This window comes from Schistosoma mansoni, chromosome W, assembly GCF_000237925.1.
Source record: "Schistosoma mansoni strain Puerto Rico chromosome W, complete genome".
In the NCBI taxonomy this organism is placed as follows: domain Eukaryota; kingdom Metazoa; phylum Platyhelminthes; class Trematoda; order Strigeidida; family Schistosomatidae; genus Schistosoma; species Schistosoma mansoni.
In genome coordinates this window covers 14,052,706-14,078,999 of record NC_031502.1, presented here as the reverse complement: position 1 = coordinate 14,078,999, position 26,294 = coordinate 14,052,706, and the positions used below count along the sequence as shown (strand labels likewise).

Here is a 26,294-nt window from a genome sequence, read left to right as displayed (position 1 = left end):
TGAGTCTGGCCAAACTTGAAACATAGGCTCAGGACTGTCTACTAGTAATCTCTAAAAAACCATATACCATAATGTTTCCATATTCAGATCGCTACTGAAAATATCAATGAGTTTGTTTTCCGTTACTACTCACATATGAAGCATACAGCTGTTATCTTATTATCGTTTGAAATTTAAGTTCCTTTAAAAACGTACTTATTCTGAGTGAATAAACTAGTTTACTTGCATTCAAACCGACTAGTTAGTTAATAATCTTCTCTATAACTATCAGATCCTGCAGTATTAACTATTATTTTAGTCATACAACTAGTAAAAGCTCAATAAAAATAATTGAGGAACCTGTCTAGCTTTCCGTTAGCTTTGTTGGCGTGAATGAAAGGAGCTGACAAAAATATGTTTTCGGGGTTTACAAACTGCTATGTCATCAAATTACAGTCATTTCGTAATTTGTACTCAAAATTCAGTTTGAGATAGGCTTACATTAAACAAAATGTGTAAAGTTTATTCAAAATCCGAACCTGACTCTTATAAAATTGAAAAATATATGTTAGGTTTTTTAACGGTTTCAAAAATAACAATTTTTCTCATGTGGACGACCTATTATGCTAGTTTGGTTTCGTGAACTAGCGTATAAACATGTGGATAATAATTTAATGGGGATGTTTAACAGTCATTTAGTCATTTGCAACATGAGATCAGACACATATGTGAATTGCTCCAAGTTAGTACACCACATTTGCACAGTTATGTAACTTTATCAAGACCAATAACGGCGCAATGATTGTAACAGTAGTGGTATTATTATTATTATTTATTTATTTATTTAAACACATAAATATTGGTACAAGAAAGCACCAGATACATATGCGCCGCACAAATCTCATTTGATTTGTGTGGGGACTGTGATACTGCCCAGGTGCCCAAACTGAAACAGGTGGTTTTCTTAGGAGACCACATCCGGAGCCTTTGACCTAAAGGTTTAATCCACAAGGCAGTGGAGCATCGTGAGGAGATGCAGTCCCATGGTAGCCGGTGACCAACGATTAATTCATACGCCATTTGTTCCCTCAGGATACCGAAACCCATGTGCACCATTGGTTTGGAATCAGGGTTTTCCAACTCCTCTAGGTGGACTTTCCGTGTCCACCAACCTGGTTAATGCGCCGGACATTCGCTTTTCGTCCTCTCAATTTCGTAAACAACACCTCCGTCGGGAGAAGGTAGTGAGTAGGACTTCCCTGGCAGGGGTTATACACGCGTGGCCATGTGAGAGCATTTCGAGAGGGAGAGCGGACTCTCCCCACTCTCGGCCGTACCAGGGCATTTGGGGGCAAAATATTAGGTATAAACGATATGATTGGAGAGGAAATTCTAGGTTCGTGAAATAAAAAGGAAAGCATGAAAGTATTTTGAAATTAGGGATCGAAAGGAAGAATATGAGTGAGTGCATCTACCCTTCTTCCATCGATCCTTAGCCGTTTCACACAACCTGTTCACCCATGAGTTTCAATAGTCGAATGAACCCCAACTAGGTAGTCTGAAATCACTGTAAGGTTAAACATCCAATCGTTTCCCAGTTGTTAAATGGTGTATACCATGAGTTTGATGACAATTAATTCCTATTCTGCTTTTATTTCAGTATTTACGATGTTTACAAAAATTTTGTGCTTGGAATAGTTTGTAATTTGTTGCTAAATGGTGATAATGCACCCTTATATCGTGGTTTAATTGAGTCAGGATATGGCCTAGACTGGATCGGCCGTGTCAACGGAATCGATCGCGAAACTCGCACTACAAGTTTTCATGTTGGGGTACAAGGTGTTCGAGCAAATGATCTGGAGAACTTTCCCCATATAATCAGTGATATATTATCCGAAGTCGTTCGGTAAGATTTATCATCCGTTTAGAAATTTCTATTTATTTGCTTGTCATTTTAGAAAAAAACTTGTTTGTTGTAAATGAACGACTTTTTTTATCAGTATTATTAATTTTTTAGTTCGTTGGGAAGATGAATTTTTGACCAAAGTAATGCATACTTGAGTAGTAAATTATGTCAGCTTCATTGTTTAGTAACGTTTTTGCCCTGTCACCCTATCCTGACCATATACACAGCACAAAAAGTAGCTATGATAACATCCATTACTAAGCTAATATGTATATGCTAAATGTGACATTTGAAATCATTGCTCTGTTCTCTCCATCAATATTTTCGAAATTACAGTCTCATGTATTTGCCTATCATAATGTTTAGGTAATCTCAAAAAGATATCCAACATCTGTGAAAATAGATACACAAGACTGGTCATCTTTGAGAGTAACGTCGCTTGCAGCTTCGCGAAACGTCCCGCTTATAAGCACTGGGTTTCTACAGGCTCCTTACAACTTATTGAAGCTCGTCTACTCCGAGTGGCCGTGAGTTTGACCACAAAGGAAGGCCGTTATGTAATGAAATTGGGTAAATCTTGCGTAAGGACCGAGAAGCCTCGTGGTCGGAGCGTGCTAATGAGTTAAAAGCAGCAGCTGCATCTGGTAACTACCGGAAGCTCTTTCAACTCATCCGAGCCACTGGCAACAAGAAGTCTGGTGTGAGCGAAACAATCTGTGTAGATGATGGGATGCGAATCACTAACATCTATCGACGACTTTGACGGCGGGCAGAGTTTTCCTAGGAGGAGTTCAACTGGTCTGCTGCCCCGGCAACATCGATCAGACTGTCCTATCCTCTATGGCCTATGACGACTGGTCCACAAGGAACCCCAACTCTTGAAACGCTACAAATCACCGGGCCCAGATGACCTACCTCTGGCCCTTTTCAAAGATGGTGATGACCTTTTGTTTAAGGAACTGACTACGTTGTTTTCAAAGGTCTGGCAGTTAGAGAGTGTTCCAACGTCGTGGAATGAGTCGATTGTGGTGTACCCACCTTTCAAAAGGGTTCACGTCGTTCTTGTCAGTCAGTCAGTCAGCTACAACGTAGCACCAGGCACATACATGCATCAGTCCAAGTTGCCATACCTCATTATCAAAACAAGATGAATACCGAATTCATAGTAGTTAACTTAATAGTGGTAATATATGAACGAAAGATTGTATATAAGGATATAGTACAGGAAGGAAGACAAAATGTGTATACACCTAAGCCATCGTGATCGATTCTGAGCCATGTTACCTAGAGTCTCCAACCATTGGTTACGATAGTCACGTGGACCCCAACCAAGTAGTCTGCATCTACCAACATGGCTCAGACTACAAGTTAGCGACTTTATGGACTGATGCCACATTTTGGTTTGGTCGCCTTTAACTTCCTTCCGACCATCGGCAATACTAGTCAGCGTAGCGCGTCGTGGTAATCGGTGTTCAAGCATACGTAACATGTGGCCTAACTATCTCGGTTGATGAAGATTCACAACCTCATCAACTGATTTACCACCATTCCCTGATACTCTGTGTCTAATCTCACTATTACTTACCCGGTGATCCCAGCAGATGCGAGCAATATTTCTAAGACATCTGTGGTGAAACACTAGTAGTTTAAGAGTATCTTCTACTGTTAATGGCCACGTTTCGCAGCTGTAAAATAGAACAGAGCGAACTGCTGCACAGTATACTCATCCCTTAATTGATGAACGGATATCTCGTCTTCACCATATGTGACGTAAGTTGGCAAAAACCAAACGAGCTTTTGGAATTCGTGCTGAGATTTCGTCAGACACGAACCCATTAGGGCTGATCAGACTTTCAAGATAAGTGAAGTTGTCGACGCGTTCGTTTTTGTAACAACTATCAAGGGATAAGTCTACTTCTTATTATGTCCAAACTATTGACTTCTGTCACACTTCGTAGATTGTCCAAAACCCTAGAAAGATTGGCTTGCGAGGAGCAGGCTGGATTTCGTTCTGATCGAGAATGTATTGATGATATATTCACCCTCCGCCAAATATTAGAACACCGTTATACTTATCACAGGCTAACAATCGCAGTGTTTCTTGGAATCAAGGCTGCCTTCGATTCATTGGACGTGACTGTTCTCTGGAATTGTCTGTTGAAGAAAGGTGGGTCTGAGAAGTTTAGTAACATCTTGAAAGCCCTATATACAGACACTTTAGGCAGAGTGAGGGCATACAACCACCACCAGCAGTGGGGGTTCGGCAGGATTACTTAATCTCACTATTCCTCTTCAACTTTGCTATCTATGACGTTCTGGAAACAGCTCTCATAGATGTAGGTGTTGGTGGTGTGGATCTGTTGTCTGGAGAAAGACTTTTCGACCTTGAGTATGCGGATGATATTGTCTTCCAGTGCTATGATACCCAAGTTATGCAATCCGCATTTAATCAGTTGACAATTAGTGTCCGCAGGTATGGTATGTGCTCCGCACCTTTGAAGTGCAAAATAATTTTATAAGACTGGCAAGGCCATGATCCAGCACTCACCCTGGGTAGTAAGAAGATAGAAGTAGTCGAGAAGTTCGTGTATCTGGGTGTCTGCATAAGCGCTGGTGGTGGCGTGAGTGATGAGATCAATTAACGTATAGTGAGAGCCAGAGTGGCTTATGCCAATCTGGGCCATATTTAGCGCCTTCGTGATGTTAGTCTGGCTGTAAAAGGTCGGGTCTACAACGCGTCGGTGAGAGCAGTTTCGCTCTATACTTGTGAAACCTGGCGTCTTCGAGTTGAAGATATTAGACGACTCTCTGTGTTTGATCATCGTTGTTTCCGAAGGATTGCTGACATCCAGTGACAACACCTTGTTAGTAATGCAGAGGTTCGACATTGTGTGTTTGGGCACAGCGGTGATAATTCAATTAGTGTCACTATCTTGAAACATCGACTTCGGTGGATTGGACATATTCCACGAATGTCGTCCTAGATAATTCCACGTTGTGCATTATTCGTCGACTCTGGGACTGGTTAGAAAAGGCGGAGAGGTGGTCTGTGTTTGACATGATGTTGTGGTATGAAAGGACGTTGTACAGGACTGGCTTCTGTTGGTCCTTCATGACTCCCTGGTTAGGTCCTAGAGATGGTGCAACACAGTGGCTAGAGACGTTAACAGATATGGCTCGGAATGAAAGTCATTAGCGATTCTGTCGTAACTTTCTTCTACATTCTTCATAAAAGTGAGAGAAATGTCTTTGAGTGGTAGGATTCTTTCTAGTTGTTTCTCATAACTGAACCGTCTCCCATTATTATTATTATTATTATTATTGTTATTATTGTTATTATTATTATTATTATTTCACTCTCATACACTAATTTCTGTTCGTTGTTGTTTTTTTATTATACCCGCTTTACATTTTCTGTCTTTTCACAACCTCATTTTTATTGTATGCCACATGTGTATTTTGGTGTCCCCTAATAGTAATGTTTATATGTTCGAATAAATTAAAGAAACTACTCACGAAAAATTACTGCCCTTCACTACCAACGACATAGTACCTACAGTCCAGCGCTGACAACCTACGAACTACTCCTTACCGCCTACTTATGACTTTTGACCTGGGATTTACGATCTGTTACCTACAACGCATTACTTAATGCTTACGATGTTTTAGATACAACCTAATCCTTGCGGATTACGACTTGCGACCTGATAGCTACTATTTTTGACCTGCCCCCAAATGCCCTGGTACGGCCGAGAGTGGGGAGAGTCCGCTCTCCCTCTCGAAATGCTCTCACATGGCCACGCGTGTATAACCCCTGCCAGGGAAGTCCTACTCACTACCTTCTCCCGACGGAGGTGTTGTCTACGAAATTGAGAGGACGAAAAGCGAATGTCCGGCGCATTAACCAGGTTGGTGGACACGGAAAGTCCACCTAGAGGAGTTGGAAAACCCTGATTCCAAACCAATGGTGCACATGGGTTTCGGTATCCTGAGGGAACAAATGGCGTATGAATTAATCGTTGGTCACCGGCTACCATGGGACTGCATCTCCTCACGATGCTCCACTGCCTTGTGGATTAAACCTTTAGGTCAAAGGCTCCGGATGTGGTCTCCTAAGAAAACCACCTGTTTCAGTTTGGGCACCTGGGCAGTATCACAGTCCCCACACAAATCAAATGAGATTTGTGCGGCGCATATGTATCTGGTGCTTTCTTGTACCAATATTTATGTGTTTAAATAAAAATAAAATAAAAATAATGTTTTTTTTTGACCTACTGCCTTTAAATACTGTTTACTACATACGATGTGCTACCTACGACCTTCTACGTACGACTTAGTAATTACTGCTTACTGCTTACTTACTAGAACCTAATGCTTTTTACCCATAACCTGCTACGTACCTGCTACTAGTTTGGTATTCATCTTAGTTCATCAATTTGTAGCGCTCAACATATAATCCAGGTTTTACATTCTTTATACATAACTGGCTGCTTATATGTATATATTGATGTGCCTAAAATTGATATTAAAGCATTATTACTAACTGAAGTTATAGGTAGTCGATCAATCAGTTTTAGATAAGAAGATATAGATGATCCTGTCGCAGTCAGGATTAGGTCGAGAATGAAATAAATTCATTTAAAAAGGCAGAAGTATGAGTGAAATCTGCATAGGTGTGGCATCAGTATATCCATCACCAATCCCTCATTGAATTTGTTTCCTAAAGATTGTGCAATACAGTGGTTTGTAATAGGCCAAAATGGAAACCTGTCATTTTCTCCTACATTCTCCATGAAAGTGAGATGGGTGCCGTAGACTGAGAGAAATGTTTTTCGGCTGTATTTTAATCTGAATTGTATCTTTTATTAAAGACAAGTTGTATATCTTCATCTATTGAAGTTGTCACACGCATGTAATTTAATTTTTTTTCAAAATCTTTCAGTGAAGCTCTGCTTCAATCTCGCCATCGGTTCTTAATGGCATTTTTAATGTATAGGACTGTTATTGCTTCGAAAACTAGAAACCGATGTGTAGGGTCACATTCTTAAATTTCAATTCCCGGTTTCATAAAATCTCAGTTTAGGTTGTAAGGGTCTTCACAAACACCCAAATAAGTGTTGTCCATCAAAAAACGCTTACAGACTAACCATAGGTTGGGGAGATGTCATTCTAGAAGACTGATAAACTTTAACAGGAAAGATTATACAATGCTGTCGTTGAATTTTATGACAAGATCAGCTTATGATGTTTAGCACGGCTACTTTACACACTTAACTAACTCTTATTTCTCACACCCTATCAAAGTGCCAATGATTAAACATTATTTTTTTACTCATATAGGGATGGTTTTCCAGTGGAATCTGTTGAGGCTACTCTTCATCAGTACGAACTAGAAATTCGTCATGAGTCTGCTCGCTTTGGTTTAAATCTAATCCTGAACCTATCCAATGCTGTTAATCATGGTGTTGATTTAAACGAGTTCCTGAAAATTGGAGCTAATGTGGATCGATTTCGGCAGGAATGGAACACGGATCCGACTATACTTCAAAGTTTTGTTCAGCAATTCTTTCTAGTATGTGTAATGTGTTTACTGTATTCATTCATACCGTCTTTCATCTCGTTTAATCTCATGCGAAAATCTTACCTAAGGTCTCTTGGATGTTGTTTGCACTGGAAAATTGTAAGTGTAGGGATATTTGCCTAATCCCAACAGTCATTTGCTCGGAGGTGCCCTCTATGTCGTCCTATGTAATATTTTTTACTGCCTACGTTATTATATGTTGAATTATTATTGGCCATATTATTTCGATATGAGGAAACCTAATACTTCTGTTGATATATGTCTTGCAGCCATTGTCCTTTTAAGTAACGTGTGGATGAAATGATGTAATAGTAGTGTGAAGCCGGACCTATTATTTTTATTGTAGGTTAAACAATCTTTAAAAGATGAAAAAGTTTCAGAGCTCATGGCTTTTCAACCATGACACTGGCGCGAAAAGTGAAATTATTTTGTACTATGACTTGATTACTCTGTATTTTGAAATGTTACGGGTCGTTTAACAAAAAAATATGATAACTATCGTCCGTGTGGTCCATAAGTGCTTCACACGGTATTTTTTCGGTGATCTCATTAAAGGAAGTTATTGACTTTTTAATTTTCATCAATATTGTTTTAGTGATTACTTTTTGCATGTATCGTAATCGGGTGTTAATATCACATATAGGATAACAAACATAAACTGATAACTGTAATGCGTCCTGATCCAAACTGGAGGTCCATAGAAGCCAAGAAGGATGAAGAAAATTTGGATCGTTTGACAAAGGACATAACACCGTTGGAAAGGGAAAAATTAGCACTAAAGGGTAAGACATAAGTTTTTCAGCTTGCTGATTATTGTTACCCCAGTGCTTCAGGCACTGTGATATAACAGTTAAAAATGGCCATTTAAAATGATGAGAAAGTTCTTTCTTCAAGTCTCTGGTAAAGTGTTGTTTCATGGAGGCCTTTCAATCCAGTTTTTGTCGATTTCTCTTGTTATTTTATCTATTCATTCCAATATCTGTCTAAATTTATCACTTTTTGTTATAACTTGTGCCCGCCTATTAGAGAGCCGTGATTTGTCGATCGGATCAATGTCGCATAAAATCCATGCGAGCAGTCTAGAGTACTTATCGGTCCTACTTTCCGCCTAGCCCAACCAGTTAAGTCCAGAACACCAATAACAGCCTCTGCAATATGAGTCATGTTTCAAACATACTGAGTTTATGTATCAAACAGACAGACCACATCGTACCATAAAATAAAAAATAACATTTGTACAAGATTCAGCCAAATGTGGCTGTGAATGTGGGAGGCAGTAATTAATAGACTGGGTATAACTCAAGAACGGCAAATCGAATAGTAATAGTCTATGGGTCAAAATAAAGCTTATAATAAGAGGGATACGAATATGAATAGTTTAGTTAGTTAACAACTATTCAATAGAAATATACACATGGTATGGGTCCATAATTAGTCCTCATAAGATACCATTCATAATTCTCCTCGGGATATAACACTTTTCATTGAGGTATTTGTTGTCCTGTGATCCAATCTTTCCCGTTGACAAGTACTATCTGTATAACTTTTATGCCCTAACTAGTAGTATGACCAAATGTTCCCCTACCAGGTAAATGGCAACAAACCGCTATACTATTTGTGCTCAGTGGTATATATATAGTAAATTAACCATCAGTTCATTGATTAATACCTACTGGGCGATACAGTCTTATTTTTATTAGTTCGTGTAAATAAACCTTTTTTTTACCAGTATAGATACCTTTTTAACACAGTTACTTCACTTTTTCAAAAAAATGCAACTTATTCATCATAGGTTCGACACTGTGTATAACTGAGTAACAAATGTAGACTAAAGTTACGCTCTATATTCAACAAAAATTACATTACTAACTTGGATATGTGTCTTTAAGTTGAGTGCATGAATAAGAGTGTACAATAATTTTGAACTAACAACTTATTGTCCTTTAGTAATAGAAAGTTGTAAAAATTGTAGAATTTTGTAGTTTTATACCATAGGTCGACCTTAGAACACTACTGTAAACTAGTAAGCACTAAACAATCAATTCGTCTCAATATAGTACTTCAATTTCTGTACAACACTTTGATCCTACTTATTATTCTTATTTGAAAAATAGCTCATCAACTCCTTGAAAAACAAAATCAAGAAGAAGATGTTTCATGTTTACCGTGCCTCGACATTTTTGACGTACCTTTGGAATGCCGACCAGAACCGTTTACACTCACTCAAAGTAAGGGATTAATCAATTTATATTCTATTCAATATCCAGGAAATTTGAACATAAAATTGTTGCTTTGCAATTTTGTGGCAGATAACATAGTTCTGTGTAGTGAAAACGCTGATATAATTCAATCTACTGGTCACTTTGACTAACAATCCAAACATATTTAGGACTCGTTTCTTCCCCTTTAAGTGCAAAATACTGGTTCAAGACTGATCTGCGTCACACTGTGGGTCGGTTACAAGGAACGAAGTTGTTGACTGCATCGATCAGTTCACTTAAAATGGTGGTCTCACTACCTTTGACTACTTGGTGTCTGACGAAATCGGCTCATTCAGCTTTTGCCAACTTACGTCACTTGTGACGCAGAAGAGATGTCCGTCTTCCAACAAGAGAGTACACACATTGTGCAGGGGTTCACTCTGCATTACTTTTGTAAAATTTGGTCTACGGAAGTAGAAGACATGAAGAGACTGCAGTTTCTTGATCATAGGTGTTTCCGAAACAATACTTGCGTACTGTGAAACAACTTTGCGAGAAGTACTAATGCTAAAGGTAGGAAAATAGCCGAATATAATAAATCAGTTTACTCGTCATCCATTTAACTTCAGAAAATGAAGTCATACTTCCTAGTCTATTGGAATGTTTGGGATATTAAATAACTTTAAAGGTGTAAATAAAATCTCCAGTGATGTTTATTACCAACCTCAGTATTATAAATATTCAATTTCCTTGTCTCATGAATTTTGGGTTCTGCGTATGATATTTGGAAAGTATCTAGCTAGCTCTTGGGTTTATATTCAAGACCATCAGTCCTAATCTAGGTTTCTTTTTCAGGTCTTTTGATGTAGGTATTCAAGACGTGTTGATCAGCCCTTATATTCCGGTAGCACTCGAAGATAAATCCAAATTTTACTCGTGTTGCTTCAGACTTTTCAGTTACTATTTTTAAACAAATTTCACTATGAATGTGTGATCTTTTTACAGTATAATCACTACTTCAATTTGTAGTAGTCCGAATTTATGACTAATTACGAGTTTGCTCTTTTTCAACTAAAACATTCACTGCTCCTACTATTATTTCATTAGCGGATAAAATACATGAAATTTCGTTATTTAATGTGATGTTTGTGTATAAAAAATGTATTTCCTGTCCTCATAAAATTTTCTGTCTTTTTGTAATGTTTAGCTTCTGATTTTCCTGTCCAGTTGAACGAAGCAGCAACTAATGGTTTATTTTATTTCCATGCTTTGGCTGATTTAAAGGATTTGCCTTATGAGCTATTATCTTACGTCCCACTGTTTTGTTCGTTGTTTACCAGGTATATTCTGTTGCCTAAAGTATTATATCAATATGTGCAAGTTTTTTTGCTTGAACTTTAGTGTATAAACCTTCACTGCGGTAAAACCTTTGAAAAATCTGTTTAGCCTAAAACTCACTAGTTGAAAGTTTCTACTGAAACCCTGACTTGTTTTGGATCACTTAGTTATGAGCCTAACAACGACTACAATGAAGACGTTAAAAATCAATTCTATGATAGGCTGCAGTCAATCGTTAAGAAATGCCCAACAAAGGACCACATTCTTACATAAACGCATATACAAAGCCACATAGACTTCATCATATCACACTACACAGAACCAAATCGACCATAGCTGCATCAATATAAAGTTCAGAAGGACGATGGAGGACGTGAGAACAAAGAGAGGAGCTGATATAGCCTCAGATCATCACTTTCTGGTCACCAAGATGGAACTGAGAGTCAGAAAGCACTGAACAACGGAGAGCACAACATCACAAAAGTTTAATGCGGCCTTTCTTTGAGATACTGACAGAATCAACGAATTCAAGACAGTCCTCAGCAAAAAGTTCCAGACCTTTCACCATCTACTCAATGGAGAGGGAACTACCATGGAGAACAACTGAAAAAGGATCAAGGAGGCAATCACTTGAACATGTTATGAAGTTCTGGGCCACAAAAAGCACCATCACACTGAATGGATCACTGTTGGTACACTGGATAAGATTGAAGAAAGGAGGAACAAGAAGACAGCAATCAATATCAGCCGAACAAGAATAAAGAAAGCCAAGGCACAAGCTGAATACGCAGAAGCAAACAAGCAAGTGAAGAGGAGAATCAGAGCCGACAAACGTAAATATGTAAAAGATCTAGTAGTGACGGCGGAAAAGGCTGCAAGAGAAGGAAACGTGAGACAATTGTATGATACAACATAGAAGCTTGCTGGAAATTATCGTAAATTGGAACGACCAGTGAAAAGCAAGGAAGGCAAAGTAATCACGAACATTGAAGAACAGCGAAACAGGTGGGTAGAGCACTTTAGGGAACTCTTGAATCGATCAGCCCCATTGAACCCACCCAACATCGAAGTAGCACCCACGGACCTCCCAATCAATGTTGACCCGCCAACAATTGAAAAGATTACCATGACCATCAGACAAATCAAGAGTGGTAAAGCAGCGGGAGCAGATAACATTCCAACAGAAGCAATGGTAGCGGACGTATCAGTAACTGCAAAGATACTCCACATTCTCTTCAGCAAGATTTGGGATGAAGAACAATTACCAACAGACTGAAAAGAGGGACACCTGATCAAGATACTAAAGAAAGGCGATCTCAGCAGGTGTGAGAATTACAGAGGTATCACTCTTCTCTCAATACCAGGAAAAGTCTTCAACAGGGTGTTGCTAACACAAAATGAAAGACTCAGACGCCCAACTTCGTGACCAACAGGCTGGATTCCGTAAGGATCGATCGTGTACCGACCAAATCGCAACACTATGGACCAATGTGGAACAATCAATTGATTGGAATTCATCACTCTACATCAATTTCATTGACTACGAGAAAGCATTTGATAGCGTAGACAGGTCAACACTATGGAGGCTTCTTTGACACTACGGCGTGCCTGAGAAGGTAGTCAATATCATACGGAATTCCTATGATGGATTAGTCTGCAAAATCGTGCATGGAGGACAACTGACAGACACGTTCAAGGAAAAGACCGGTGTCAGGCAAGGTTGCTTACTCTCTTTCTCCTGGTGATCGATTGGATCATGAAGGCGTCAACATCAGGAGAGAAGCACGGGATACAATGGACAGCTAAGATGTAGCTGGACGATCTAGACTTCGCGGATAATCTGGCTCTTCTATCGCACACACAACAACAAACACAGGAGAAGGCGACCAGTGTAGCAACAGTAAGTCTCAACATACACAAAGAGAAAAGCAAGACTCTCCGATACAACGCAACGTGCATCAATCGAATCAAGCTTGACGGAGATGCTTTGGAATATGTAAAAACCCTTACATATCTGGGCAGCATCATTGATGAACACGGTGTTTCTGATGCAGATGTGAAAGCGCGGATCGGCAAAGCAAGAGCAGCATATCTACAATTATAGAAAATCTGGAAACCAAAACAACTTTCAACCAACATCAAGATGAGAATTTTTGATACGAATGTCAAGACAGTTCTACTGTATGAGGCGGACACTTGGAGGACTACGAAAGCCATCATTCAGAAAATACAGGTGTTTATTAATAGTTGTCTACGCAAAATAATTCGAATTCGTTGGCCAGGCACTATCAGCAACAACCTACTGTGGGAGAGAACAAACCAGATTTCAGCGGAGAAAGAAGCGCTGGAAGTGGATAGGACACTCATTAAGGATAGCACCCAACTGCGTCACAAGACAAGCCCTCCCTTGGAATCCTGAAGGCCAAAGAAGAAGAGGAAGACCAAAGAACACATTACGCCGAGAAATGGAGACAGATATGAGAAGAATGAACAACAGCTGGATAGAACTAGAACGGAAGGTCCAGGACAGAGTGGGTTGGAGAAGGCTGGTCGGCGACCTATGCTCCATTGGGGGTGACAGGTATAAGTAAGTAATTAAGTAAGTAAGCTTTTCATTTAACTGAGATTGTCTCTAAATTGTTGTATTATCAAAGTTTTATAGTCTTCTGTACATAATCTGCTTTTTAGATTGGGAGCGGATGGAATGTCTTACTCAGAAATGGACCAAGCATTGGAGCTACATACAGGTGGTTTCGTTGCTTCTCCTTTTGTTACACCTAAAATACCATCTTGTTTAAAAACTGACTTTTCGTCTGCATCTCGACAAATTCATTTGTCCAGTTATTGTCTTGAATCTAAAATACCTAATTTCTTTGAACTTTGGTCAAAACTTTTCCGCTCCCCAGATTGGTCGGATCAGGAGCGTTTATCAACTGTGATTCAAATGTCAGCTGCAGGTGAATGGTCAGCTAATGCAATTTCAGATTCAGGTAAATAATAGCGTTATAAATCCTTCAATTTAGATTGTAAAATATTTCTTTTAGTTTTTTTATTGTGATTAACATTAATGAAAACGATAAGTTATTACGGTGCTAAGCTTCAGTGTGACCACAATTACATGTACTCTTGGGAAGTTGCAGATTATTTGCGAACATACCGACACAGCAGTTAGAAGTTTTATAAATACCAAGAAAGTCAATTTTGACGATAAATATGCAATCTTTCTATTCCGATTATTCATCAAGGTTGAAATGATCTAGCTCAAATATTTATGTTTGTAAAGCCTGATGAAACAGCACTAAAAATAAATATTTTCATGTATTTTCCAGTTATAAGTCGTTTTTGCTTATTTATTGTCATTTTCCTATAATTAAATGTGATTGATCTTGATTATTCAGGATTAATTAAAAGCTTTTCATGCAAGTTCTCAGTCAATGGATTACATATATTATTCTTGAACACAGTCAGTCAGAAGCAACATAAAACCTGATGCATCGGTCCAAGTTGCCACATCACATCAACACTATAATTTAGGTTATAGACCAACAATTGACAATCTGTCGATACGGGATTAACAAAAGGTATTTCTAACAAGTTTTCGTAGTTGAATTAATTCCCGCTTCCTTCTTTCTCACTCATAATTGTCCAAAGAGTTGTCTACAGTCTTTTTAAAAAAATGAGTATTTCTTTTTTTTTTAATGATGACTTAAGTTCAAATTCAGCTTACTTTCGTGTTATTCTTCGCCGTATGCAGAGCTGCAGAATTTACCGGGTTTTAAAAGTTATTTAGAGAACGACAATATTTTACAATGATCAATATTGTATTGATATTTTTATAGCTACCGTTATTCTAGTACATATATTTTTTATAAGCCCACCAGTTCGCGATGTGTCGCGCAGCTGCCAGTCTTTCGTCAACTCTGCTTACTCGTGAACTCTGGTCAGGGATGGAGCAAGCTAGAATCATGCAACATATTGCTAGCGAAATCGGACTAAAAAGTGACAAACGAAGTGATGTTCTTTCAAACATTATTGAACGTATGAAGGCTATTTGGAGTTATATTACTTCACATAGAAGACTAAAGTAAGTTCATGTATAAGTTGCAGAATAGTAATTTTCATTTAAGTCTTCTGTATTGTAGAAATCCTTTGTTTGAGAGATCAATAGTTATGTGAATTATCAATCATGAATGGTTATAATATGTTCTGGAATTAAATTTATTTTTTGTCCAAACTTTACTTTGACCCTGGATTATTATGAAACGTGATGCATACATACATCAATTTATAAATAATAACCTGTACTTGTCCATTTTTATTGGATCTAATTGTCTAATAAAATCCAGTTTTATATCATAATGTTAATTTACACTTAAAGAGATTTCTCAGGTTCTGTCCACTTCATACGAGTGAAATAAGGGTTTCGTGATTTTAGATTGTCTGTCAAACTATCTTAGCTACCATAATTTCCTTCCTATTGTTTGCCCACTGAGTATTTTAACACTGAAGGCCAAATTAATTGTCGTTTGCCAGGAAGATAATATTTTATCTCATTCAATTACTGTAATCCTAAGGACATTGAATTTACTATGTTATAAATACTAGTGTTTGAAATAATTAATCTCGTGAACTATATTAAATTCTTCCGGTTTGTTTTTGCTTCAATGTGAACATTATTTTGAGTTCGTACATACTGTAGACGAAAACCAATATGAATAATATATTTTCAAATTACTGTTTCCCATTGTATTGAAATATGTTACACGTTTATACATCAGTGTCTTTTGGTATCCTTTTGTCGAATTTTAGATTCAGTCTTCATGGAGAAGCTGATGGTTTAATGTCAGGATTAAAGCATCTTGATGGATTTTTAAATGATTTGTCACAATCACCAAATGTATCGACCAGCTTACCGATTAAAGACTCTCAAAATCCAGATGTTTTCCCAAATATTTCTCGTAATACGTTTTTTGCAATGCCGTATACAGTGCACTATGCTGCTAAGGCTATTGAAGCTCCAAGTTATGATGCTGAAGATTATGCAAGGTAGGAAAGAACTAGCAGTTTTAAGTCGATTGTTTTTCTTTAAATGTTCATACCAAAATTCAGTAGTCACCTTATCTCACAGTTCTTTTCCCTCTGTTTTTTTAGTTATCGTGTCTTGGCTCATTTACTGTCGTTTAAGTACTTACATCGGGAAATAAGGTGAGTTTTGCATACTGTCGGTTATGTTAAAGCACATACTTCCTCATTTTTACGAAGTACTTGGGTTCCTTAGGAGGCTATTGTATCACTAGAGTTTAAAAATGTGGAAACAGTTTTAGACGTTTTTATATATTTCCCAAAATTTCTTATTCGAATGGATTCACATGTTTACGTGTTTCATGAATAGGAGATTGGCTTAGGAATGTATTCAAATTGAAATCTGCCATCTGTTATATCGATTGCGCGCGTTCTTTCCCAGTTGATATATAACGTTATGAGACCGCCTATCAGAGAGCAGCGAATTTATTGGTCGCCCCATGATACACAAAAGCCGTATGAGCAGTCTTGAGCACTACTCGGTCCTGCTTTCTGCCTAACCCAGCCAGTTAAGTCCAGAACACCAATAACAGCCTCGTACCATAAAATAGAAAATAACATCTGTACAAGATTTGGTCAAATGTGGCTGTGAATAGAGGGAACAGTAATTAATGGACTAGGGATAACTCAAGAATGGTAAATCGTATAATAATTGTCTATAGGTCAAAATAAAGCTTATAATAAGAGGGACACGAGTATAAATAGTTTAGTTACTTAACAGTTATACAATAAGAAATATACATATCATATTGGTCCACAAATAGTTCTCAAAGTTATCATTCATAAATCTCCACGGGATATAACACCATCCTACTAGAATTAGTATAGCCTAGCGCCTGATTACAATCAATAGAAACAATATATGCATTCTCCATGTTTCATTTTACTCATATTTGTGTATTTACTTCATTCCTACTTCATTGTTGCATAATTGTTTCTGTTGTATAAACTAAGAATAATGGAATTTTCAATAGAATCAGTCATTCAGTCACAAGCAAATGTCTATCAGCATAACAACATGAAATTGTGAGTATGAATGCCAAACTAGTAATATAGTATCATCGATAATAAATAGTAAGTGTTACGCATATAAAGAACGTAATTCGACAAGAAAGAATTAAAGGGTATGTGTGATGAAGTACTGAAACGCAAAATTTAGAGGTGGACTCTGAGACACCTATAAACGTTTCCTGCCACCGATTATGTTTATCGCAAGGACCTAAGATGGGTGGTAGTCTGCATCTACTAACATCGCTCACACCAACTGTGAGTAACTTCATAGACTGAAACCACATTTTGGTTTGGTTGATCCTAACTTTCTCCCAACCTACTTAGGCACTGGCAAACATCGTCCGTCGAAGTAGGCATTGTTTATGTATATATGACACGTGTCCTAACTACCTCAGTCGATTAAGATTACCTCATCAACTGATTTTCTATCTATGCTCAATCTCATTGATCACTCTATCATTCCACGAAACGCGAACAATGTTTCGAAGACACCCATATTAAAAATAAGTAGCTTACCTATCCCTTCTAGTTTCATAGACTATGTTTCATGGGGACAGAGTAATGCAGAATAAACTGTTGCTCAGTTTACTTACCCTTTTGTTGGAAGACGGGCATCTCGCTTACACAAGCGGATTTTTTTGAATCCGTACAGATGATGAAACTTCCAAGATAATTAAAATGGTTGATGTACTTATCTGCACTTCCTATGATCGATCTAGCCTATAGAGATCAGTTCTGAAGCTAATATTGCATTTAGAGGGAGAAAAACGCAATGCAAACATGTATTGTTACTCAAGGGGATCAAAATACTGCAACGAGAATAGTGAAAAATGAACATAAGAAACTTTGGTGTGATAAACGCCAAATTGAAATTTTGAGAGAAACAGATTTCAGTAAAGGTGGTTTTATGATTTATTTGGGAACCTAGTGTCTCCTACGATTTCACCCATCACTCTAGTCCCCTGAGTTAAGAATTTATAGTGGTCCCATCTTCTTACTAATGCTTAACTTTTTTGTTTGATGTCTGAACACTGGTGTAGTGTTACTGATCACCATTACCTTTTCCATAATTTCTGCTTTCATCTCTTACCACTGCTCACGACCGTTGGTAGGCTTTTTGTCAGTGTACACTTAAGTTTGAACTGGGACTCCGACTGATTCATTTAATTGTTTCTAAGGCTAGTTTAGCCTATCTACTTGAGGATCAAAGTTGACTGTTACGATTTCTACATCTAGGCGTTTGATTCTTTTATAGATCGCGTAGCTTCTTTTCATCTGATTTGAAGTTAGTGGGACATGAAACACTGCGAATAGGCAATAGCGTGCGTCCTTACCCTTTCGAGTTATTACTGTTCTGTTTAGTCGAACAGTATGCAAGTAACTGTCTACCAAAGTACACTCCGGGAAAGTCTGTTTTATTTCTAAACTTCGACTACACCAGCAACTCCACATAATTATCCACCAAGTCGGCTAACATACAAAGCATAAACCATCCTAGTCCCTCTTTATGAACTAGATAAGATTAAGTGAATTATGACTCTTGGACCTTGCATATGAGTTTCGGAAACACGGCTTATGTCAGTGGCATGCGGTTCTGAAGTCCTAGTCAATATACCCTACTGTATGGCTTGAATATTAAAAACTCAAACATGAAGTTTGGAGATAGTAAGACCTAATAGATCAGGTGCTCTAACCTCAAATGGGTCGTCATGGTAGCAACTTTTGACCACCACATCAGCCTCACAGTTACAGAAGTAGTTTCAACAGATCATATCTGTAATCCGCTGACACCGAAATGGATGTTTGCTTTTACTTTATTCTATCAATTATGCTGTGAAATATTTGTCGCACAGTTGGGTTACTAGTCTAACTTTTTTCTTGCGGTTTTACTTCAGAATTGTTCAATTTCCCATGAAAAGCTTTTTGTTATCAAGTGATGTGACAATTCTTTCGAATTGGGGTCATTTTCCTTTGTTTATTGTAATGTTAATGTCAACTAGTTTATTTTCAGACATTTCGGTTTACTTCCTTCTTTTTTCATTGATTGAATGTTTACTGGATTTTATAGGGAAAAAGGCGGTGCTTATGGTGGGGGAGCGATTGCCAAACCGGAAGCTCTCTTGTTTTACTCCTATCGGTAAGCCATATTTCGTTGGTCATTGAGTAATTTTATTCTTCCAATTTTATGTCAATTACTGTACTGTCATAGAGTTTTTCAGGTTTTATTAATCCGAAATACAAAGTGATTTGGATATTCTCACTGATTTCAGAAATTCTCTGTGAATCGGCAAAAGAGTTATCGGATATTCATACTGATTAGTTTTGATAGATCCGTTCAATGAAACATCTGTTTAGGAATTTCGTTATGAGAATAAAAGGTTTCTGGTAGGGCAAACTAACTTCTCTTTAGATGGAGAAGATAAATAAATTCATTTGTCCTCAGTCTCAACAGTTTTGTTTAAGCAACTATAATTTATGGACGAACCTATCAGATTTGAGAAAACGGGTCTCGAAGTTTAGCGCGAAATTCATCTACTCATTTGGCTAAATACTATTTCGGCATTATATCTGATATCATTTCGCGATGAAAACCCTAAATTTAATTCCCAACCCTAAACATCAACTGTAAATCGTAATTCTAATTCCTCATACTGTAGTGTGGTCTACTTATATCCATATAAGTAGTACATGGCAATGGTTAGACATAGAATGTATTTTGGCAGAAGACCGATAAGGAAAGAACTGAAATGAAGCGCAATTGGTAGGAAAATGCACAAACAATGAAATTAGAGAAGATGGATTGACATTTACAGAAGGAACGGTGAAGATTGAGACAATCGATTGTTATTTTGCAAATTAACTGTTTACTGTATGGTTGTCAGATTTTAGTGAGATAGTCTGTAATTTTCGTGTCAAATACATTCGATTGTCCCCAACCGGTGTTCTTTTCACTACAATACTACTTTATAAACCTTATTTAGTCCTAGTCAGTAGGTGGACATTTTCAAGTTCATTTTAGCTTTGCTTTATAGTCTCACCGTTTTGTTTTATGTTTTGATTTACCTTCAGGTAACTTATGACCGTATTCAGTATTTCGGTTTGCTCGGTCCATAAACATTTAGTTACTATGTTAGTGTGTAGGTTTATGTTAGTTAGTTAAAAGAGGATGGCAAACAGACAAGCGCTTCAAACAAAGCTTTTTTTCTTCACGCATCTGTTATTCGAGCTGGCGTGAGACTTCATTATTTTTTACTATTGTCACATGTTTTCGTGATTTTATGGTTACTTATTCCGTGCAAGTACTACTGTTAGCTTGATTTGGTTACCATACTTATGTATAATGTATGAATTTAATTTTATTTTAAAAGTATTATTCACGATAATTGTATTTTTTAATCGTTCTCATTGAAAAATCAATTTGTGTACTGTATTTTTTAAGTGATCCTTATCCTCTCAAAACGCTAAGTAGTTTTGAAAATGCAATAAAATGGGCCAGCTCCAGAGAATTTCAAGATCAAGATATTAAAGAAGCTAAACTTTCTGTTTTCCAAGCAGTAAGTAGTTATTTCACTATTATCAGGATTAACCTGTGAGATTGTTGGCAGTTACTATATTCTGCATAACTTTCATGCTCTACACATGCAGGATTAAGTTTTATTTAGGAACTAATCGTCTTTCACTTCTAGACTCTTAACATACCTAGTCATTTAAGATTTGAACAAGTAAAAAAGAAGTATTGTAAATGAGGCTGTATTCGAAAGTTCGTATATATCGTTACTATTAAAATAAAATAAATACTCACTTATTAGTTCATTCAGATATTATAAAAATCCATAAGGATGTCAGTTTGAGGATTTTTACTAGTTACTTTAGATAATGGTTGGTTAAAAGGCGTCCAGCAAATTTATTGGCTTCTGGAGAGAACTAGAGAATGGTTCAATTATTCTGTTGCCTCAGAGACATTGATCAAACTCTCCTTACCTCTTTTACCGGCAAATCTACATCCACGAAATGAAATGAAGTTTTGTACGAAACCACAACTTCTGAAGCGTTGAATGTCACCAATTCCAGGCTGCTTACCCTTGAAATTTACCAATGGTTGAAGTGAATTCTTAGTCAGGAAACACCTTGCACTGTTTGAGAAGATTTGACGTACAGAAGCGTTCAATTACCCTAAAATGAAGTAATCATCCTATTCGTCTGCGCGAAACCTATATGATTCTGCTTCTAATCGTACCCCAAATATGGGCCTTTGTCATAGTTCACAGATTGTGAAAAACTCGTGAATAGCAGTCTGGTGGTCGGCTATTTATCCTTAAACACCATCAAACTTATTATCTAGGTCAACAAATTATTTTACTCCTTGATATAAAGTTCGTCTTCTATTCCTTGGACAAACTGTGGTCTGGAATTTAGTTCTCCTGCTAATGGCACCATGAAAACAGTCTTGGGAGATAGTTGGGAAATTCATGCATCTAGTTAGTCGTGGAGCAGTTAATCTACATATAATGAAATACTAGAGTGGCTTATCCCAAAATAACATGCAGTAAATCTAGTACAGTGAGACACTATGTATAAAGTCAAGTCATAGGGCCCCTTGGTCGTTTACGGTAATCTGTCCAATCAGTCATGTTCTCCCTTTTAGTTTGACGTATGATTTGTCAACAAGTTTTAAGACTACCGATCAACATTTGATCGAGATTTGCACTATCTTTCATCATTTTTCGAAGAATTAATAATCCTAGTGAATCCTCATGACTGTTTTTATCATTACTATTATATTGAAATTTTATGCTATCCTCCTACTGAGTTAGTACTAGTAAATTACACTTTTCTTTTATTTTTTTTTCTCATCCATTTTGTGTAAATTTAGTTAGACTATCCTGTTTCAGCGGGTTCCCGCGGTCTAACCTATTTTTTGAATGGGATCAGTGATGATTTGAGACAGTCACATAGAAACCAGGTTTTCTCTGTTGATGCATCAAGAATAAAGAATGTCGCTGGGAAAATTGTACAAAAATTATCTGATACATCAGATTTTCATAATGTGGGTCATGTGGTCATAGGCCCAGACAGTAGTCCCGATTGGATTCAAGATACTTCCGGTCAGGATTCCAAAAATGTATGGGAACGTGTAACAATGATGGTTTAGATCTACTACTACATTTGTAATGCAACTCATCAATTTAATTTGGTGTTGCCTTTACAAAACTTATGTATGAGATCACTTTATAAAATGACTCTGAATTTCATACATTGTGCTGAAAGAAATATGTCACTAGTTTTCTCTGTATTCTGTTAACATTATACCTTCTCTCGTATATAAAGTTTACAATTGTATAGAATTTTCATGTTAATAGTCACACTTCCCATTGTTCATATTTGATATTAATTGAAGGTAATTTTCCAGGTTTTAAAATGTATGTAATAGTCATTATTGATGGCGAAAGGAATTCTCAAAGTAGTTGCTCTGTTGATTAAAAGTAAGATGCAGTTTAAATATGTTCATTATTAGTTTAAGCCATGCGGAATGGGATCTTTCGAAATTAGTATATAGTCTAGATGTTGTTTCAAAAATCTCTTATATTGTTTACTTCATCCAACTAAATGTATGCAATTTTCCGTCTATAAATGTTAAGTAACGGTCTTTATGTTTCGTTAAATATTTTAATGTCATTACCATAGTGCAAAAATTTACCACACGAATTGGTCAAGTTCAGGATGAGTCATATTTATCATTTAAACTAATCAGAAATCTCTTGATTCTCGTTTTTGCATGTTTATAATCAAGTTGACTGACACTTAAGCTAAGGTTTGAAAAAAGTTCATAAACTAGCTCATTAGTTTAGGACTTTTTTCTAATTGTTTGTTAAACATTAATTCAGGTACAACTGGGAACCAAAGAAATCTACATCGCACAACTAAAGAAACAATACTGTAGAGAAATAAACGAGGGTAAAGAAGTACAATCTAATGAATAAATAAAGAGTGATAGTATTTAATAGGAAATAAAGTTCATTTGATAAAACAATTGAAGTTGAGTAGCCTGTGTATCATCATATTGGCATCCTCACACTCGAAAAGTCTTTCTCCAAGATACAGATCTACACCACCACTACGTGCTTCCTTCAGGGCACAATGCCATCGACTGCAGAGTTGGTGAAGAATCAGGAGATTGAGAAGCCGTCTTATTCCATTCCTGGTTTGAAGCAATAAGCGATAGGTGACTGTCTGCTTTCACTACGATTGAAATATTTTTGATTAGAGTTCTTCAATATGTAAAAAAGTTCCAGATACATGTTTTTTCTACCAACATTCCCAACTCACAGTCCCACCCAAAGAATTGAAGGCCTTGTTACGTGGGAATAATACAGCATCGGTCAGTTTAAAGCTCTATGAAATGAAGGTTATTCAAACTTGAATATAACTCGGTCGAGTTGGTGAAAATTGATATTATCAGAAAAGGTTTTTTGTGGAGATTTAGTATTTTTATAGTTGAAAGAGTGAGTCGATTGAAGCTAGACCACCAGGTTTTCTTTGGTGGTCTAGTTTCAATTGACTCATGCTTTCAACTATAAAAACTGATATATTTTAGTTACTAATTAACTGATAGCTTCTTTCCAACTAGCTTTCGTTAGCATTTAGACAAGTGGTTTGCACTTAACCTCGTAAAAACTCCACCATTCAAATGTTAGTTCTTCATATTGTTGCTACATCTAAAATTGTTTACGATCCTGATATCTGTGATGATAAGGTAATTATGGAGCACCAAACATTTCTACAGCTTATCAAATAAAACAGAGATATCTAGTTTATACGAATATTCGTCAAGGTTAGAACGAATAGTTTGACAATAATTGGGCGCCGAGTATAGAGAATTCATTATATGTGAAAAAATTATATTTGAAATAGTCTCAGCGATTGAAATTTAAATAATTCCAACATTTCGTCCAGCTAACTTGTCTGGACTTCTTCAGGGAAATAATCAAAATCATCAAAGAAATATATAGTGTTTTTAACAATCATATCAAAATCTCTACTACTTTTTAATCCAATCATATTTGGAGGTCGAAGTTTTTGTAAACAGGATAATATGAGTCAGTTGAATGAGAATCAAGTGAAAAGTTCAACGATGTGAATTAAAGGAAACTGGATAAATTGTGTGTATGTATGTGTAAGATGAGTTATTAATGAATGATATTCAGTGTTGATAAGTTTCTATGTGAAGTAAAAATAGGAATAAAAGTGCAAAATGAAGGTTGAAAAGTTTTTCCGAAACATCGAAATTGCAAATAAAATGAGAATCATCAAGTACATAATTGTAATGCTAAACATAACTCTAGATCCACAAAATATTGTCTTTTTGTAGATTGTCTGCCTTTTCAATCTTTATTTAGTGATTAGTCCATTTTGAGGGGTTTGATTTTACATCTTCAATGTTACAAGTCTCAGATATAGGAATAACTTAACACTAAAGTAAATTTTTCCCATAAGAAAAATACGATGCACCTGCTCAATTTAGGATTAAGGGAGAGCTAATATAAATGTCTTGAAGTTACGGGACAAGGAAATGACATGATATAGGTTAATATTTTTTGTATAAATTCATTGTGAACTTTGTTCTGTGTGACATTTTAAGGTCAATATTTTCTTGTAGGAATTCAGCGTAAACTTTATTGTATATGAGAAGTGTGAAATTTCGTTCAGAGCGACAATTTTATTCCCTGTATTCATTGTGTGCCTTTACAGTACGTATTCACCCACCCATGTGATACCATTAAGTGTGTGTAAAAATTAATATGTAGGTGATTGTATTTTAATCTAATGGTTGTGTGATTTTTGGACTTGTTTGGAGACGTGTTATTGGGGAGTTAATAAATCTTCATTACGCCGGTCTTTCGTGTCCTCGCTTTGCGTCGTGAGAACTGTAGTGGTTCACATTTCCCAGTATAGGAAGTAGAATCGAGGAATTACAGTTGTCACCGATCGTCAAATAAAAGCAGTAAAGCTGAGGAATCAACAGGGTCGATACGTACATAACGGTGACGACACCCCAGACAACAGTCGGATATCCAGCTACAACGGTGTTGGCTCCAGGATAAAAAAATGTCTATAATTAGTAATTTCAGCACAGAATAGAAAAGCACATTTCAACTGTCTCAACTGGGCTGATACGACTAACTCATCTTGAACTTATTGCTGTTTAAATGTCTTGTGTTCTCTGAAGTGGAACGCTGATAAGAAATTTCAAAGCATAGCTTTAATAGTATAGTTGTTATGATTAAGTTAAGAAATTAGTCTGAATGGTTGATTGATAGAAAAACTAGGTAACCTCAATACTAAGATGACAAGTTTTTTAAATGTATATTTAACCATAAACCACAAAGAGAAAAAAAACGAAAGGATAAGCTATCATTTTGAGACAATGACATATATCCTGATTACCTCACTAGTTCAAAAGCATTTGGATACATCTTTATGATTCGAAAACATCTATGCTTAAATAAATAAGATTCAGGGACCCAGGCATATTACTCAAAATATGATCAATTGTCATTGAGTTAAATTTCAAGATACGTACATCAAATTTGTTTTGAAGATGATTCACATCGATCCAAAGGCTCTTCAACAGATGGTTTAAGAGTCTTGTCTTTGTTAACCTATTCAACTGAAGATACATTTAAGTAAAAAAATGACTCAGATACCTTAATATTTCACAAGTTCAAAATGTATTATATTAAATGGATTTTGAGCAGTCATTTTAACATCTTGCTGTGTTCTATAGTCTCTGTCCAGAGTGATTTGTGAGAATACTACGAATGACAACTGAGAAGCTGATACTTGTCACACCCTTTTTATTTTCTCCTTAATCACAACTATGACCACGATCTATAAGGTTTTCACAACTGAATGTAAACAGTCAGCTAAAATTTAACAATTGCACCTCGAATATATTTAGTACTTCATACAGCTTGTGTTAATAATTAACGTATAAAAGGTTACCCAGGTTAACTGTGAATATTTTGGACATTTTATATGTGAAGATGGTCATGTTAGAAAACTTATAGGTTGTTCAAGACAAACTAAGTACTATAAGAAGAAAGAAAAACATATTTCATGTGGTCTATAAGAAGAATCGTCAGTACACATGGATGTTAGCCTTTTTCAGTCAGACTTATATGAGGTCAATTTTTTC

The 26,294-nt window shown here is 36.7% G+C and overlaps 1 protein-coding gene across 1 annotated transcript in view; it reads left to right on the top strand.

Moving 5' to 3' along the window:
• The window catches only part of Smp_146140 (eupitrilysin (M16 family)), a 30,089-nt gene extending 7,591 nt beyond the window's left edge, over positions 1-22,498 (top strand). Inside the window, exons 9-20 of the mRNA XM_018788643.1 lie at positions 1,640-1,885; positions 7,226-7,457; positions 8,110-8,248; positions 9,581-9,694; positions 10,875-11,007; positions 13,694-13,995; positions 14,879-15,089; positions 15,815-16,051; positions 16,157-16,210; positions 19,167-19,235; positions 20,538-20,652; positions 21,972-22,498. Coding sequence (XP_018654165.1) covers positions 1,640-1,885; positions 7,226-7,457; positions 8,110-8,248; positions 9,581-9,694; positions 10,875-11,007; positions 13,694-13,995; positions 14,879-15,089; positions 15,815-16,051; positions 16,157-16,210; positions 19,167-19,235; positions 20,538-20,652; positions 21,972-22,250 — 2,131 coding nt within the window. The 3' untranslated portion in view covers positions 22,251-22,498. The remainder of the gene's footprint in view (positions 1-1,639; positions 1,886-7,225; positions 7,458-8,109; positions 8,249-9,580; positions 9,695-10,874; positions 11,008-13,693; positions 13,996-14,878; positions 15,090-15,814; positions 16,052-16,156; positions 16,211-19,166; positions 19,236-20,537; positions 20,653-21,971) is intronic.
• Positions 22,499-26,294: the final 3,796 nt, after the last annotated feature.